Source organism: Chaetodon auriga, chromosome 20 (assembly GCF_051107435.1).
Source record: "Chaetodon auriga isolate fChaAug3 chromosome 20, fChaAug3.hap1, whole genome shotgun sequence".
NCBI classification, from domain to species: domain Eukaryota; kingdom Metazoa; phylum Chordata; class Actinopteri; order Chaetodontiformes; family Chaetodontidae; genus Chaetodon; species Chaetodon auriga.
In genome coordinates this window covers 6,218,828-6,236,146 of record NC_135093.1, presented here as the reverse complement: position 1 = coordinate 6,236,146, position 17,319 = coordinate 6,218,828, and the positions used below count along the sequence as shown (strand labels likewise).

Here is a 17,319-nt window from a genome sequence, read left to right as displayed (position 1 = left end):
GCATTTCTCTACGGCTGTCTGTCACTGATATTCACCTTTAGGTGGTTTTATACTAATACACCTTGAATCATGCTACCTGATAGGCTCTCAGTGGCTTTTAAATGAGGTTTCAAATGGTGGAGACTCCCCAGAACAGATGATGCCAAAACAATGTAGCATGAATACATTGAGATTTGTATGTATTGTTGGTTGTTTCTGGAAGTTGGGAGTTAAAGGGTAAAAAGCAATTATGCCTGAGCTCCACGTGGAGTCATGAGCTCCAGACTGATCTGTGTAGTTTCAGGGAAAGAAAGATCGGAAAGAAATGAATGCGACAGATGCTGGTGTGTGGATGGGATGCAGAAAAGCCGGTTGTATGCCCTACTTTTTTCGGCAAAGGGGCGGTGGGGGGTGCCTCTGATGACATTTAACGCTGCTGACGAAATTATTGTTTGACGTCGGCGGCACCTTGACAAATGGAAACACTGTAGCGCACGTGGCCGGGGGTTTATAAACGAGGCGCGCACCGGGAACAGGAGAAGCCCACCAGAGCCGCCGGGAAACTCGACATCACCGCCTCTCTCACCTCTTCTTCTCTTCTTCCAGACTTGAAGCGCTCCGACATGAACGGCCACTGCAACGGCAAGATGAACGACACCGTGGAGGAGTTCCACTGCAACAACGGCCTCAGCGACCTCATCATAGACACCAGCAAGTCCGCCGTGCTCCGCAAGCGCGAGACGTCCCGCAAAGAAGCCGAGGACCATTCTCGCTTACCTGCGCTCGAGGTCGCCTACGCCAGCATCCTCCACGAGCTCGGGGAGGACATAGACCGACAGGGGCTGCTGCGCACGCCGCTGCGCGCCGCAAAGGCCATGCAGTTCCTCACCAAGGGCTACCACGAGACCGTCGACGGTGAGTCAACAGGTGCCCATCTGTGGGCTTTACACTGGGACATGCTCTAGTCATTAATGTGAGGGGCTACGGCCCCTCTCTCTGCTATAATAGTAAAAGTCCACCTGACCAGGACAATAGAAACCCTGCAGACGGCCATGCATCCTAACGGAAACATACAGCCTCTAATGGTTGTGCGTCAAAATCAGTTTTTAATAGCTGTAGTTGGTGGTGGGGATGTTTGCATGAGGTTGCATTAAGCTGTAAGCTGCTCCTCCAGGCAGCACACCGTATAGACTTACAGGCTGCCAAACTACATTTGGACTATTGGCTATAATAACATTCCCAAATCCATATCTTCCCATATCTTAGTTTTCCCATTTTCAGTACTGTGTATTGAAAATATTTTCTAACACGTGTATATGTGTGTTTGTGCCCGAAGATGTCTTAAACAATGCCATATTCGATGAAGACCACGAAGAGATGGTGATTGTGAAGGACATCGACATGTTTTCCCTGTGCGAACATCACCTGGTGCCCTTTTTTGGCAAGGTAAGTCTGCACGAGTGTGAACCAAAGGGGAAATGCACGTGGAGTGTTTCTGGGTTCAAAGCAATCATTAAATCAATCTTACAAACAAATACCCGACAGGCTGTTTTTGTGCAGTTTTGTGCACGTGCGTGTCGCCGCCCTCTGTTTCTGCTTGTGAGAGTCGATAATATTCACAATCCTTTGCTCTGATTATGTGACCTCTGCTTTGACATGCTGTCATCTCTCTCCAGGTTTCCATTGGGTATATTCCCAACAAAAAAGTGGTGGGACTGAGCAAGCTAGCAAGGTAACACACAGACACACAGACACATATCATACTCTCCTGCTGCCACTGTGGCTGTATGTTTCTGGTGTTAGTGCCGGGTGGCTGAGTTCTTCTGTTATCTCAGTGCATTGACCTGGAGGCTTAAGTCTAAGCCCGGTGGCCATCATCTAGTCCTCTCACCAGGCACACTCACAGACACAAATCTAAACTCTATCCGCCCTCGAGCCGTGAGAAAATCCCTTCAGACCTGTGGGAATCAGCAGTTATTATCACTGCCTCTCTGTCTGTCTCCTTGTCTCCCTTTCCTAAAATATCACACCGTCTCTGAACATACAAACCCAGAATAACAGTAACAGAGTCACTGGGTTTTTTGCACAAATTTGCTGCTGTTGAATCTTGCACGGCAGATTCAGAGGGTTGTCTCGGGTGAATCATTTACAGATAAAGGGTCTGTAAAGTTGGATAGCTAGACTATAGGCCAGGGGTCACAGACTGTGTTTATGAAAAGATCAATCTGATCTGTAATCAGTCCACTCCACTTTGCTTGTGTTCTGTTTTCTGCAGGATTGTGGAGGTCTTCAGTCGGAGGCTTCAGGGTAAGCCACGAAAGAAATGAATGCAACATTAACAGGCTTTGCATGTGATTGCCCCTTTTCTTCTATCTCATCTTAACATTTGAATGCGGCCTGGTTTGCGTTTTCTTTCAGTTCAAGAGCGGCTGACCAAGCAGATCGCCACTGGAATATCAGAGGCTCTGCAGCCCAAAGGTGTAGCTGTGGTTATTGAAGCAAAGTAAGTCCCTGTAGTCCATTGTCTTTCAGTAATAAAGACTTTTTACTTCCCGTCATCTTTTCCTTCAATCTCTCCACGTCTTCAGTGAGAGGGACTAAGATGCAATTGAAAGACACGAAGGGAAAGACTTACGGTAGACTCTGCCTCCTAGCTTGGTCTGGTATGACCAGTTGCTTTCAGTTGCTAAATGTTAGCATAATGTTAGCAAACAAGCTAAATTATTAATAACATCATGAAGCATAGATGGAGCTGAACTAGAGATCTCGGATGTTATATTCCACACATTTGTCTTTACTGTCCAGATCTTGCGTCCACATTACCCACAATGCAACTCAACTGCCGACAGTTTCACAAGAGAATCAGATGCGTCATGCTTGTAGCGACTAATGTCGCCCTGAGCTGTTAGCCTCAGAGCTGAGGAGGTTCTGGTTGCAACGTTTTTCACATATATCTGGAAACTAGAAGACTTTGATGAGTCAAATTGCTGGCGTTCCTCTTTCAATACGTGTTCAGAGTTCAGAGACTTGCCTCAAAGCAGGAAGCTGAGCTGTGTGTATGCGTGTGTTTGCAGGCACATGTGTATGGTCATGCGTGGCGTCCAGAAGATGAACAGCTGCACAGTGACGAGCACCATGCTGGGAGTCTGCCTGGAGGACCCAAAAATTCGGGAGGAGTTCCTGACTCTTTCGCATCGCGCCTAACAAAAGTCATACACCACTCACTCCCGAGCCTCTGCACACAGCAGCACAGGGAAAGCTCTAGAGCAACAGTGGGTCCACATCTGACTTCCTGCTGCAGAAATCCATTATTTGAAATCACTGTGAACACAGCAGTAAGTAGAAGACTCACATTTTTGGTGCCTTTGCGAGATATTTTACTGTCTTACGCAGCAATATTCTTGTTATAATGTATGGAACCTGAGTGCAATGTCGTGACATGACAATACTGAAAATGTTTTTTTTTTTTCTGAGAAATTCAATGGTGCTTTCACACAAGTGATACCCTTACACCTGTCCTTGCTTTATTATTATATTTAGAATCCACCGATTTTAATAACTTGTGTCATTTCTAAATCTACATTTATAAAGTCTTTGTAATATATTACATTTTAAAGATAAAAATACAATTATTTCTGTAGTCCGAAGAGTACAATGAATGATGTGCTGAAGAGATTTTTGGTGTTATCAGTGACCACTGTGTCATGTATTTTGAAGATCCTTTGCTGAAATAAAATGACAGAAACATTATGAAAGTTGTCAAGCTTACTTTGTGTATGTCAATAAGAACATTTCAGTGTGTTATGTTCGTTTCATTAATGACATAATGCAAGAAAATGATGGTGTTTCATGCTAATTCTAATAGATTTTGAGAATGTGGTGCGTTTATGCTGGAAAAGTGACATGAGGTTTACCTAAACATGTTTACAACCTGCTACAAAAAAGTTTTTGGCCTCTATAGGTAGTGTACGGATGAAGTTAACATAAATCACTTAATTAAATTATGTTAAGATTTAAAGTTATGCATAATTATGGGCATGACCGCTTTGAGTGGCAGCTAGCTGCTAGGTTTCAGCCACCAGGCTTCATTCGACCCTCAGTCAGGTGCTGTCAAGCCACTGTCACTGTGAAAACTTTGGAGAACAAATCAGGGGTTCACCAAAGTCAAAAGAATTCATTCTGTGGTGATCATGAATGTCTGGATCAAAGTGGTAAACAGACCGGCTATGCTATCCCTGAAAAGTCAGTGTGCAGAGCAAATCTGCGTTCGTAGCACAAAATGCTAACGTACACTGATTTCTTCTCTATAAACTGGAGAAACAGTATGCATATATAGTATATCGTACATTGTGCACACTATGTGTATATAGTATGGACTTTGGACAGAGTGATTTATTTTAGTTGATCCTTGACATTATTTGCATTAGTGTTGGATGTCATCCACATCGATGGATGTGAATGAGCATTGAGAGCTTGAGATTTGGTTGGGTTATTGTTGTATCAACAGTTGTCATCTGTTTTTGTGCCGCTGGACGTGGCTGCTCCTCAGGCACAGTGGGATATTATCCAACGTCCGTGAACTGTATCACCAGTTGTAGTTGTAGTCACTTGTAAGCAAAGTAGAAACAAACTGGCCCGAGGGCCTGACTCATTTACTACGTCCCAGTGATACCGAATGCACATTAGCTGGAGACTGGTTCTGCTTTTGCGCTGTGGTGCAACAGCATAAATCAATAATGGGACAAAAAAGCATGTGTGTGCGCATGTGAACAAGGGCCTGAGGGAGAGCAAGGCCTTTAAATATCAAAGGAGGACCCTGTCATCAAACAACCTGTGAACTATAACCTCCATATCTGACAGCAGTGGGAAAGGGGGTCACAAACGACTGCGTGGAATCCAGTTTCCAAACAAGATTATCTAAGGGCAACCCAGTTATTGCAGGACAAATGTGGGTATGTTGTGCGTAAGAGGCCAAAGCTGTGTTCTTCATAGCCTCAGGCAGAGGCAAAAAATAATCCTGTCAAATGTCCTTGTATAGAATGATTTAATTCACTCAACAAAAACAAAAAAAAAAAAAAAAATGCAACACTTGATATATTACATACAGAAATAGCAATTTTAAAAAGCAAAGAATTCAAGTCTAAGTACTGAATTTAAAATATACACGAAAAATCTAGAAGCCTCAACTTGAAAAAACAGTGATAACGTTGTGGTATATTTATAGACAACAGTATTTCCCTGTTTATGGCCACTGTAATAGTTCCAGTGGCATTATTTGACATTATACAACAAGAGGGCAAAGCCACCTCCAAATCTCTCTCTTTCACAGAGGTGGGAAGGAGAACAGTAAAGACTTATTGCTGTCTATCACAGGACATGGTGGAAGAAATACTGAAAATGCGACAAGATGACAAACATGCACCATCAGTCTCATCCTCGCGTTATTTGCTCGTAGAGCTGTTCTCTGATCAGCAACCTGTCACACTGATGTTTGCTTGTAGTTTTTGGTGTCCAGAACTTTTTTGCCACACATCGCACAGATCCCTGGAGAGACAAAAAGGGATGACGGAAAGATAAAAGCAATTAAAAAGGAATCATTGCAGACAGAGAGGAGAGCAATGTCAGGAGCAGGTGTGCACGTCTTGTGTTATGTAGCGTGTGTGAGCAAATCCAGCGGACACAGAGCATTCATCTGGAGCTGTTTTCCAGTGCTCACTCTAATTTTAGCTCCATTTTTGCTCGTCACTAACTCGTCATTAACGTCGTCTGTCTGCTATTTTGTGCAGGGCAGGTAGTGGAAAACCTGTCGCCTGTTGCAGTCGATGCTGATGGGAACGGTAAGACTGAACCACAGCAGAAGCTACGGCCCAGAAAACCAACAGAATGAGTTAAAGGATGCTAGAAATCTCTGTAGAGCTGTGGGGAAATGCAGAATTGGTGATAATTCTCTGTGGGTTCGTCACTACAAGCGACTGGAAACGGTGCTTGAAAGTTTGCTCAATCCATTATTGCTTTTCACATGTGACTTTCCTGGTTTACCGATAAAAAAAACGAATCCTCCAGCTGTTTCAGTGGCACATAATCACTGTAAACAGCCCGTTCTTCCTGATCCAAAACACACTCGGCTAGCTTTGCGATGTGGGGGCAGTTTTGTGATGTCATGTTTGCTGAGCCTTCTGGTCATGGAGCCTTCACTCACTACACATGGATCTGCCCCTCACTTGTTTATTCTGTTTGTGTGTCCACTGCAGCTTTATCTGGCCTGGTTTTCTGTAGCTGACACTGCCCGCTTCAAGGTTCATCCAGATGTGCTTTCTCAGATGTCCACTTATTTGGATTTCAACACTCACTGTAAATGTTAGACAGTGAAGTGTGCTGGTGCCAGCAAACACACTTAACTCAAACAAACCTATAAAAGTGCTCTTGATTCTGGCTGCAGACTCACTGTTCTGCTTTTTTTGTGAATCAATGTTAATCAGTATTGTCCCTGATGCTAGAGTTGGATCATTAAAGTATAAAAAGTATATTTTTTCACTTAATTCTTTATATCTAGCCATATAGATAGTTTAACTTCACACAGTCACAGTCACAGACACAGTGTCCCAGTTACTCTGGATAAGCCACAGACTTCCCTGTCGACTGTTTGTTGTGTCGATTTTACAGGATTATTGGGACACTGACATCTCAGTCAGCTAATGTCTTAAAAGCTGGCCAAATACACCCAAACAATCTGCACTGCTACACACAAAACGAGATTAGGGAGGAAGAAATTGTCTTTTTTTTTTTTGCAATTTAGGTGGACCAAATTGCTGTTTTCAGACTCTAAATTTGTGCACTCAGTGAATAAATAGTGTGAAGTCATCCCTGGAGAGATGATGCCCCATTTTCAAGCTTGTCTCTGCTGCACCAGCCTTAGCCAGACAACGCATGCTCTCACAGTTTCTTTCATTTGTGCAAATATCTCAAACATGGTCGTGTTTTAACTAAGATTCTATGAGTCTTTGCCATAGTGCGGTGCAGGAAGAACAAAGGAAAGTCACAACATTAAACCCATCAGGATTTCTGCTCAGTATGCAGTCCAGTGTGAGTGACAGAATACCTTTCTTGTATGCGCAGCCCTGACAGTAGTGTGATCCAGACTGATGAACTGAACTCTTGCAGATCCTGCAGGTAGCAAAGCCCGTTTTGCTGTAGGGGTCAAACCTGAGAGGGAGATGCATTACAGATCCATCACTACAAATGCACATTTTTCTTTTTTTTTCTTTCTTTTTTTTTTTTTTTTTTTAGCAATGCTTACGTTTGAGGTCTAGGGAACAAATTAACATGCTAATAAACGTGCAATGATCAGAGGAGGTCAATAAAAACTTCTTTTCTGTGAGTTCTTGTAGATACAAGCACAGTCAACCTCCGTGATGTTCTCTCACAAACAATCAAAGAACATTTTGAGTTAAAGTTGGGTTTTAATGAGCCACTCACCTGGCTTTCTTAGCAGTCAGGAACTTGTTTTCATTCAGCTTACGCCCACCGCCCTCTGAAAGAAAGAAGGAGAGTGAACTCTATGAGACATCATCATCTCAGTAACATGACATTATGTTTTTTTTTTCTTTTTAATTCCAAAATTTGAACCCAATGTAGGCACACGTATGAGTTCAACTACGTTTTATGTACAAAACAAATTTTCACTGAATCTGAGTCCTCTGTTTACCTGTTGTATTCCGTGCTCCATCCTTCCAGGTGTCAGGTGTGATGACTTTGCCGAGCTTCTTCTCGCCTAAAACAGTAAGACGAAATTAGTAAAGAAGGCAATAAAACAATACAACGACGAGGGCAGAAGTGACAACAGTTAGCGTTCACACGACGTTAGCTTTCGTAGAGTATCAAGTCTTCGCCAACAGTCCAAATGTAGGTGAGATTTGGAGATAGAAAACATCTGAACAGTGTGATACGTACACTTTTCACAAACCATATTTCCTTCTGTTTGTCTAAACCAATGGTTTTTAACGGCTGGTCAAAATAAAACAACAAACGATAGCTAAATCTCACTAGCTCAGTTAATCGTTCTAAACTTCCGGGTCGCTACTTCCTCTCTCGTATTCGCAACAGATTGATTGGGCAAAGTTGTGTGAATCTTACCACTCATGGGCGGATGCTACTGTCCATCACATGAAGATCCGGTAAAACTTTGCTGACTATCTGTGATTGGTTACAAAAAATACCTTTAAAATCTGTAAAGACAACTACAGAATCATACTTCCTGTTTCCTGCAGTTTTTCTTCAAAATAAAAGACTGCTGAACGTGACTCATTCTTGCACAGCTGAACTTTGGCGTCTTTGAAAGAAAATTAAATATAGCACGTGTAGGCCAAACAACTGTCTACTACAGTGTAGCATGGCTAAGCAGAGACGCTTTGAAGAACCCAGAAACTGAAGCCTGGAGGCAGTCACGCAGGACGTTGAATATTAGTCATTTTACGTGGACCAGGAAAAAGGAAGTAATTGTCATCTGTTTTTTGGTATTCATACGAAGATTGCAGATGGGCTTCAACATTCTAGAATTCTAGAATTCTAATGACAATCTCAGTTTCTGCACAGACACACGAACACCACATCACAAAGACAGTTCATGCTAGCTTTAGTAGAGGTCAATATAATTCTATATCAAATGAAAAAAGAACATGACTCCCCTTAACACACTTCTGCACACTGTAAATACCATATCATCACAAATACACACTGACTATTTGACGGAATTAACAATGAATTATATATGCGTGGTATGTTTACCTAATAGGTTTACATGGTGAAAGATATTATAATTTAAATTTAAAATAAGTAATATTCTCTTGTTAGTTTTATTTCTGTTCAACTTGTAAATTGCGCTTTCATTTGCAAGGTACACCATGGGACCTTTATTGTGAAGTCCTAGCGGAAGCCACTGTCACTCCATGTTTACGGAAGATGGGTCGAGAAAGTCACCTATGGACTTAACAGACTCCGTACATGCGTTACCAATTTAACATTTTAAAGTCTTTTATTGGGATTTTGTCCTTTCTCTTAGATTCTTGTCGTAGTTAGGGACAGCCTTCATAATGTGGGACCATGAAATCAGAGCCATGGCGTCCACTCACGCCATCATCGCCGCCTCGGTGTTCATGGCGACCGTCCTACCTGCGGTGTTCGTGCCGGGCTTCTCGGTGTACGGCACTCACCTGCTCTGGCTCTACTCGGTGTCCGGGGCGGTCACCGCGGTCAGTGTCGCCGTCTTCTGGCTGCTCGGCATTACACCGCCCACAAAGAAGCACACACTGGGATACAAGGTGCTGACCTCCATTCATCGAGACTGCTGTGCTAGTGGTAGCATTGGAGGGCTAAGTGAGGCTGAAAACTGTTGACAACTTTTGACACTTTAAAGTAAAAGTACATAAGTATTTGCAGGAAAAGTACACGTAACATGAAAAGTAAAACTACTGACTACAATAAAAAGGACCATGCGACTGACACACATTGTAAGATTGTTTATATTAATGCGTCACTGTGTTTGTAACGTTAGCATTTTAATGTTGTAGCTAGTTGAGCTTTAGCTAACTGTTAATTTTAACTGCTTTAAACCCAGTTGGCTAGTTTAACCAGTGGTTCCCAAACTGTGGGTCAGGTCCCCTCAATGCAAGAGTAAAATAAAGTGGAATATAATAAAAAATATACAGGTAAATAAAAGTGATGTGCACTGCAAACTATGAGTAAGTGCACTCAATTTTAATTTAATAAAAGGAAGTGAGTAGGGTTGTAAAAGGCTAGTAAACATTTGGAAAATTTAAGCTCAGAATTTCAGAGCATTTGCACAATTTCAATAAAAAAATTGTTTAAGATGGAAAATGGCAATTGTGCCAACATATCTCAGCTGGGACTTTGTGGATCAGAGGCCCTGTTCCCGTTAATTCCCATCAAAAGTTTCCACCTTGAATATTCCTGTGATTTTTCAGTGGCAAACAGAAAAGTTCTTGGATTAAAAGAGCTCAAGTATCAAAGGCTCCGGCTTTAACTCTTTAATTCTTTCTTTCTTTCTTTTTTTTTTAAAACATGTTTTGTTTCTTTCTGCAGCTGTCGAGGTTGTTTCGTTCCTGTCTGTACTTCTTCCTGTCATGCCTGTTTTTCCACACTGTGGTGGTTCTGTATGGAGCCCCGCTGATCGAGTGAGTAGCTAATGAAGCTCATGTCCTGTACCTGTGTGTGTGTGTGTGTGTAATAGAGAGATGTACAACAGAGGAAAAAAATACAGGAAGAGTAGGGATGGGAACCAAGGAGATTTTATTGATGCCAGTGCCATTACCGCTTCTGCTTATTGATCCGATTCTTTATTAGTTTTTTTTTATTAGTCGAGCAGCCCCAGAGCAAGCTGTAGCAATAGTCTGCCTGTCATCATCTAAAGAGGATCATTTAGTCTCTGTACGTTTCATAACCTGTAATTACTCACTGCTAACAGTTGCTGCTTTCTTCACTTTGCTGCATCGATGCAGGTTCTGCCTCCACAAGACGTTTGCGTCACTAAAACTGTGCCGTGACCTCTAATTTGTCATGTGTGCTTCAGATCGGCCTTAGAGACGTTCTCCCTGGCTGTGCTGCTCACCTCTCTGACCACACTGAGGTGCCTCTGTGTCCTCGGCCCCAACGTCCAGGCCTGGATACGAGTGTTCAGTCGGCATGGGTGAGCCTAAAATCAGCATCATGTTTCTAGTGCTTATATGTTGTGTCTGTCAGCTTAATGCACTGACTGTCCTTGCTTTGCTCTGTCTCTAGAGCTATGTCTGTGTGGGACACCTGTCTTCAGATTACAGTGGCCTGCACAGTGGTAGGAGCCTGGGTCGGAGCCTTCCCTATCCCTCTGGACTGGGACAGGCCTTGGCAGGTCAGCACACTCTGAACATCCTCTCATAAACTGTCGAGAAGACATGTTTGTATTCGTATCCTAAACCTCTCGTACTTTTTTCTGTGAATCTCTAAATTGTTAATTCTGGCTCCCACCTGCTCATCAATAGTTGGCAAGATTAGAATAATCGATGCCCCTAAAACTGCCATATCAGGCAGCTGTTTGGGGCCAACTTATTATTTTTGCATTAAAGGAGCAGAGTGGAGGTTTCAGTGGAATCTAGTGGTGAGGTTGCAGCTTGCAATCAGCTGAACACCCCTCGCCTCGTCCTCCTCTTTCCAAGCGTGTAGGAGAACCAACAGTGACTCGCAAAAAAAAACAAAACACAGAAAACGGTCTCTAGAGCCAGTGTTTGTTTTGTCCCTTCTGGGCTACTGTAGGGAGACGGTTGACACCGTGGAAGGTAACAAAAACACATTTTCAGGTGATTATGCACTGATGACAACAGACTTATGAATATTAACTTCCATTTCTGTCAATAGATCCCCCTAAATTCTACACACTGGACCTTTAAGTTTGTCTCAGTTTTGTCGTTCACTGTTGATTTTGCCATTTAAACTCAGGACTGTAGGTCAGATGAGCACAGTCCGCTCTGTGGACTGTGCTCACCTGCGGTTCAGGACCCCTCAAAGGAGTCTGAGGACGCACCTGAGTGGTCTTGAGATAATTAACCGGAGAGAAAAGCAGAAAAAGATTTATGTCCCACAGACTTTTTAGTTCTTTGCTCATGAATTACTGGATAAGAAAACCTTTTCAGGCCGGTAAAATTAGTCCCCAATATTGAGTTTCTGCAAGTGGTTCACAGCTTTTAACAGTATTTCTCTTAATCACTGAGCAGTCCTCCCAACAGCTCCTCCACAGTTTCCTCTGTGAACAAGAAGTCAGCTGTTTCCATTCATCATAAAACCATATTGAGTACCACGTCCATGAGAACGACATTATAATTCAGGACAGCAACCATTAAATCTGCTTCTTTATTTAATTAATTCAATATATTTAAATGGAAAAGGAAAAGATTAAAACTGTAATTGCAAAGTCGGTTCTCTGCAAAACGACTGGAGGAAAATGCAGATTAAAGGAAGGCTTTGGTAATAGCAGCATAACTCTAAATGACACTGCTGCTGTATTTTTTTCCTTTAGAAGTTCCTCTTTAGATTAACTGAACACTACAAGTGCAGACATGCTTGGGGGGGACATAAAGGGGATGCATCAGTGCAGCGTCGGGGTGTTTTATGACACTTTGTGGCCGTGAACACAGACCCACTTCTCTCGGCTCCTTTAGGTTTGGCCTGTTTCCTGCAGTCTGGGCGCTATGATTGGTTTCCTGACCGGGCTTGTCGCCGCTCCTGCGTGGATCCACTACCATCGCAAGCAGCTCACGTACAAGTGCAAGTGATAGACGGACTTACGTTGGCGTGAATGTGACCATGAGGGTGTTTTCCCACTGTATTCCTTTGACTTCTTACTGATTATTTATTTGGGACGTTTGCTCCGTTTTGCTACCTGTAGGAAAGATGATTTTTACTTTATGAGCGACGTTATTTTGTACGCGCAGACGCTGAATACGTTCCTGAAGACTTTTGACATAAATAAAGCATTACCTCTTTCACAGTCTGCACTATTTTGATTTAAAAGTTAGGAGGTAATAACTGTTCCTCAGCATCAGTGATTTGTTTTTGAAGGCTTGAATTGATCCACTAGCACCTGTAGGTGGTGCTAGTGGATCACCTCCTCTGTGTGTGTGTGCGTGTGTGTGCGTGTGAGGGAGAGTGTGTGTGTCTACATGAAGGTGCCAACACTTTAAATGAAGAGAAGAATGAAGCCTCACACTCAGTTGCACTCAGTACAAAGTAATCAGTATTATGGTTGGGCGGTCGTTTATTGAAGTTAGAAAGTTAAGACAGTGTAAACTTACTGCAGTGTACTTCCAGTCTGGCACACACACACACGCACGCACACACACACACACACACACACACACACACACACACTGATGCTGTTCTGCACCTGAAGCTGACTGCTGATGAATACTGTTCCTTTTTAAACAACCATTAATCTTGTTCCAACTCTGTTCCAACGCCCTCCTCCCTCTGCTGCTCTCATTCTCATTCCACCTTTTCACATCCTCAGGCGGCCATATTGATTCACTTTCATTTTAGGGACATTCATTTTCCTCCTTTCATGCCGCCCACATCCCTTGTTCTCCCTCGCAGCCACTAACTACTATGAAACTTACATTTTCTGCATCGCAGTGTCCAATTGCAAAGCAAATGAGGGGATTTTTGACAACTTCAGTACGAAAAAGATTCGATTTCAGTCATCTCTGCTTTGTGAAATTTGGAGTTTAGCGTTAGTTGGACTGGTGTAGAGTTTCAGCACAGAGCCAAGGGGCAGAGCTCTCCATTCGCCCTGTGTTTGAACTCTTATATAAGGTTGTTGCTGGGGAAAGGCTGAGAGAAACAGCCTGAAGGAAAAAGTGAAAAGAGGGAAAAACACATTTTTTAAAAGAACATACAGAGAGAGGGAACGCCAAAGCCTTTTAAGTGCCCTATATACACTTACAACACCAATCAGCACACCGTTTTCATGCCTCAATCTCTCCCACCATCTCTTTTATGAAATTCATTCTGACCTCACGCTGTTACCTTCTTTGCTCTCTGTGCTTTTTTCTTCTGTTTTCCACCTCGGCTCTGATAACGCTTTACCTGTGGAGAGCCGTGGAAGTGGCAAGCAGGGCCCTTGGAGATCTAAAGAGTACGATCTCACCCTCAAAGTCAAGTGGTGCGAATGTATAGGAGAGCTAAGATGAGTTATGCACGTCACCACAGTTGGACATGTCACACTTAATCTTCGTCTTTTCATTGTGCGCGTGATGTGCTTTGAGCACAGAAACGTGGACGGCATCGCTTTGTTCATGCGTTCAATTCCACTTATGGCTCGTTTCATCTGAGAGACAAGCAGAAGGCCATTCGCTCATGCGCTCGCAAAAGCTACAGCTTCACAAATTGCTCTCCTCATTCAATCTCAGAGAACTTTATTTATTCATTATTTGTTCTCAGGGTATGCTATTGTCGCAGGGCATTGTGAGGGGAGGTAATTTGTCACTCCCCGCCGCTCCTCTCGCCACAGCCTTTCCTGAAAGCCAGTGTTTGCTCTTACGTTTCTGCATTGTTGCTCTGAGCAGAGAGAAACAAACAAGAGTTGTATATTGTGAATTATGATGCATCCTCTGCTCTCACCGAAAACAAAACCTGCTTTGATCAATATTTTTTAAGGGTACCATTAAATCCAATGAACGCAATGCGAGAAACATTACTCATGCTGCTGCGAGCACTGAGAATCAGCACCCATCTCTGCGGCTTTTACAGCCTGTAAATTAAACTTAAGGTTCAGTTTCACAGCTCTTATTAACTCTGTTTCCAGCTGCAGCCGGCAGCTATTTTCAGCATGCAAGTTGTGATTGACCCCTGTACACTAACAGCCCTGCAGCAAACGGCACACCGGCAAAGCCAGCAATTGAAGGTCCATCATGGGGCAAGTTAACAGGCCAGATATTTTTCTAAGGAGTTGATGGACTCCAAACCACAGCGAAAAGCAGTGAGTTAGAGTCATCCCGTGGCCAGAAACAAGATGCTAATGTTGCTCTGGGGTTAGCTCGCTAATTTTCATTCCTTCTCTGTCACGTTTCAGATCTGGATGTTGCCTGATATCAGACTGAACTGTCAACTTGTCACTTTCCAGTTTCCACTTCATTATCACCATTTCATTAAAAATAGGCAGTTAGTAAATGTTAGCATGCTAACATGCTAGCTAAGCTAGTGAACATGGCAAATATTATGAGAATTTTAGCAACTGTCACTGTGGATTTGCTAGCATTTAGCTCAAAGCACTGCTGTCAAATCAGAAAAAAATAGCCCCAAACACAGCAGCAAAACGCCAAAATATAAAGTGTCTTTCCTATAAAATAAAGAGAAAAAGAAAACAAGAATTTATAAAATACTGAGAGAAAAACAAAGTCCCAGCTCTCACAGAGAAATCAATATCATCACCTTTTCCCTTTCACATTTATGACTTGCTGGAGGAATATTTATGTCATATTATGGAGTCTTGATTTGGAGCAACTTTTACTAACTCTAACTAACAGATTTGGAGGCGGTGAGGTGGTACTCCAGTCCCTCAGAGTAAATCATTATTGCTGCAGTCATAAAATACTTAACAGCCTCTTAAAATATAAAGCTGTGGACAGAATACCAACTGCAGACCTGAGACTTTGACAAAATCACAGAAAATCTTCATCCAGAGTTGTTGGTCATTTACCTTTTTCTATTTTAAATGTTAAGTTTGCTGTTTTCTTCTGGTAGGGCACACCTATTCTCCATCCTTTCACACTCTCATCTGCCCCCTAGTGGCCAAAAATCAGTTAATGCAGCTTTAAAATTAAAGGAGAAATGCTAAATATTTGCATCGTAGTGTACAGCTAGGGAAAGTATAACATTAGTTTAGGTAATTGTTTTATTTTATTTTATTTTTATCATTATTATTTATTTTATTATTTTGAAGGCAGTAAATGTATGACTTGATGTCTTTTGGTTCCTCAGAGGTTTTATCAATAAAGACACTAATAAAAGGGCTGAAAGCGGCAGTTGGATTGTGTCATATTTCCACAAAAAACATGTCTGCCCTTATAACAATTCCATATGATAATAATTGAATAGTTATCACATGCAAAATTGTACCTCAGTGCACGACGTGAACATGTTCCTCGAGCACACATCTGGTTCTGCTGAGGGGAGCGAGGTGAGCTGTGAAGAGGGATTACATTTTCAATTTTCTTCCAATAAGTCACACCCATCCTCCACATAACAACCTCCTTCTCACGCTCTCACGCTCCCCCTTCTCACACCCCTCTTGCTTCCTGTGTTTTGTCGCTCCTTTCCCCCCACTTTCCTGCGTTCATGCTCCCCCCGGTGCAGGCTTCATTAACAGTTGGAGTGCTGTGTTATTGAGTGGTAAACATGTTATTGCAGAGCCCTCGTGTCTCTTCTGTCACGTCTACGAGCGACAACAAAAGGATCCATTGTTGCTGAGGGGCGCTCAAGTGGGCTGTCATGACGCAAGAGGGATGGGGAAGACAGAGGAGTGGAATTAAGAGGATGCTGAAGTATTCCTCGATGCAAAGCAGGTACAAGGATTATTATCAAAACAAGATTTTAGGTGTATCTCATGACAAGTTAATATGCACATATGATGATTATCTCGCTCTGAGAAAGGATCCAGTGGGAAGACAGTGACTCAATAAATGAGACAAGTAGTTATGAAGGGAAAGACTGTCCTTGTTGAAGCAAATGATCAGTAAAACTGGTTTCTGTGCACCCAATTATTCACCTTAAATTCAAGGGAGTTGCTTTGACTCTCCAGAGGACAGTTAGATATGTTACACAGTGGTTCCCAATCTGGAGGTCAGGACTCTTCAAGGGGTCACAAAATATATCACAAGGGTCACGAGATTTTATCCAAGCTAGCCGTGTGGTTCTGGGGATGGTTTTGTCTGTCTGTTGGTCGGTTAGTCCAACACTTAAATCCAGGCTGAATATCTCAACAGCTTTCAGATGGATTGCCGTGAATTTCTGTGACGTTCATGCTGTAATCCCCAGAGGATGAACCCCAAAGACTTTGGCCACCCCTTGACTTTTTAGTGAGTGCTATCAGCAGATTAACATTTGTGGTTTTGAGTAAAATGTCTCCACAACCATTGGGATGGATCTCAATAGAGGTTTAAAAGGAAGCCTTCAAGAGATTTTTAATCAAAGAGGAAAACTGCTCTTTTCTTGCGAAACACTAGATACCATCTGTCCTCTACAAACGATTTAAATGAAACCATCTCAGAAGGGAACATCACTCTCGCTGAAGTGCTTGTAGTTCATGGACACATTAAAGCTGCGACACGAGGGTCACCAGCAAAGATCGCTGCTGTTTAAAGGATCAAAAGCCAAAACTGTGTTCCACTGATTTACAGCGTCTTTTATGCTCAGTCTTGCCTGATGCCAGCTAGACAGTTGCACTGAATTAAAAACAGGGCAATTAACTTGAAAAGTTGGCCACACTTGTCCCTGAGCCATGCTTCCATGGTAACAATCAATTATATCTACTGACAACACATTAAAGAGGAAAACCTGGCACCATTGTGGTTTGTGAATGTTGTGGAATACGCATATGAGCAGGTCAATACAGCTCATTCTTCTGCTGTTAATTCAGCCATCACTCATATGTTTCCCCTCAGCGAGGCACAGCACATGTTTTCAGGGGTCTTAGTTTCATCGGCTCAGACGTGGAACACCCCTGCATGCGAGCTCCGTCCTGATGTTTTCAAATAAGACACTCTTCAAATTAGGAACTGTGTCTTTACTGTATTTATT

General features: G+C 42.7%; 3 protein-coding genes across 3 annotated transcripts; 2 read left to right on the top strand and 1 right to left on the bottom strand.

The window, feature by feature from the left end:
• Positions 1 to 433: 433 nt before the first annotated feature.
• Positions 434 to 3,727, top strand: gch2 (GTP cyclohydrolase 2). The gene is made up of 6 exons (XM_076760305.1): positions 434 to 894; positions 1,316 to 1,425; positions 1,656 to 1,711; positions 2,255 to 2,286; positions 2,398 to 2,482; positions 3,054 to 3,727. Exons 1-6 carry the CDS (start codon positions 603 to 605, stop codon positions 3,181 to 3,183), a joined length of 705 nt encoding a protein of 234 aa, XP_076616420.1. The 5' UTR covers positions 434 to 602; the 3' UTR covers positions 3,184 to 3,727.
• A 1,279-nt stretch (positions 3,728 to 5,006) lies between these two features.
• cript (cysteine-rich PDZ-binding protein) lies at positions 5,007 to 8,056 on the bottom strand. The gene is made up of 5 exons (XM_076760054.1): positions 7,930 to 8,056; positions 7,685 to 7,750; positions 7,456 to 7,510; positions 7,079 to 7,182; positions 5,007 to 5,523 (listed from the first exon to the last, which is right to left on the bottom strand). The coding sequence occupies exons 1-5, from the start codon at positions 7,943 to 7,945 to the stop codon at positions 5,459 to 5,461; spliced, it is 306 nt and encodes a 101-aa protein (XP_076616169.1). The 5' UTR covers positions 7,946 to 8,056; the 3' UTR covers positions 5,007 to 5,458.
• An 857-nt stretch (positions 8,057 to 8,913) lies between these two features.
• On the top strand, positions 8,914 to 12,512 carry pigf (phosphatidylinositol glycan anchor biosynthesis, class F). The gene is made up of 5 exons (XM_076759270.1): positions 8,914 to 9,296; positions 10,078 to 10,169; positions 10,565 to 10,681; positions 10,774 to 10,882; positions 12,186 to 12,512. Exons 1-5 carry the CDS (start codon positions 9,069 to 9,071, stop codon positions 12,297 to 12,299), a joined length of 660 nt encoding a protein of 219 aa, XP_076615385.1. The 5' UTR covers positions 8,914 to 9,068; the 3' UTR covers positions 12,300 to 12,512.
• Positions 12,513 to 17,319: the final 4,807 nt, after the last annotated feature.

Bases quoted from the DNA above. Each gene is read 5' to 3' on its own strand.
- gch2 (XM_076760305.1), top strand. From the start codon at position 603: ATGAACGGCCACTGCAACGGCAAGATGAACGACACCGTGGAGGAGTTC. The intron at 1,426-1,655 runs GTAAGTCTGCAC...ATCTCTCTCCAG, and splicing joins TGGTGCCCTTTTTTGGCAAG to GTTTCCATTGGGTATATTCC. The intron at 1,712-2,254 runs GTAACACACAGA...TGTTTTCTGCAG, and splicing joins GGACTGAGCAAGCTAGCAAG to GATTGTGGAGGTCTTCAGTC.
- cript (XM_076760054.1), bottom strand. The intron at 7,511-7,684 runs GTAAACAGAGGA...TCTTTCTTTCAG, and splicing joins TGGAGCACGGAATACAACAG to AGGGCGGTGGGCGTAAGCTG. The intron at 5,524-7,078 runs GTATTCTGTCAC...TTGTCTCTCCAG, and splicing joins GGGCTGCGCATACAAGAAAG to GGATCTGTGCGATGTGTGGC.
- pigf (XM_076759270.1), top strand. From the start codon at position 9,069: ATGTGGGACCATGAAATCAGAGCCATGGCGTCCACTCACGCCATCATC. The intron at 9,297-10,077 runs GTGCTGACCTCC...TTCTTTCTGCAG, and splicing joins AGCACACACTGGGATACAAG to CTGTCGAGGTTGTTTCGTTC. The intron at 10,883-12,185 runs GTCAGCACACTC...CGGCTCCTTTAG, and splicing joins ACTGGGACAGGCCTTGGCAG to GTTTGGCCTGTTTCCTGCAG.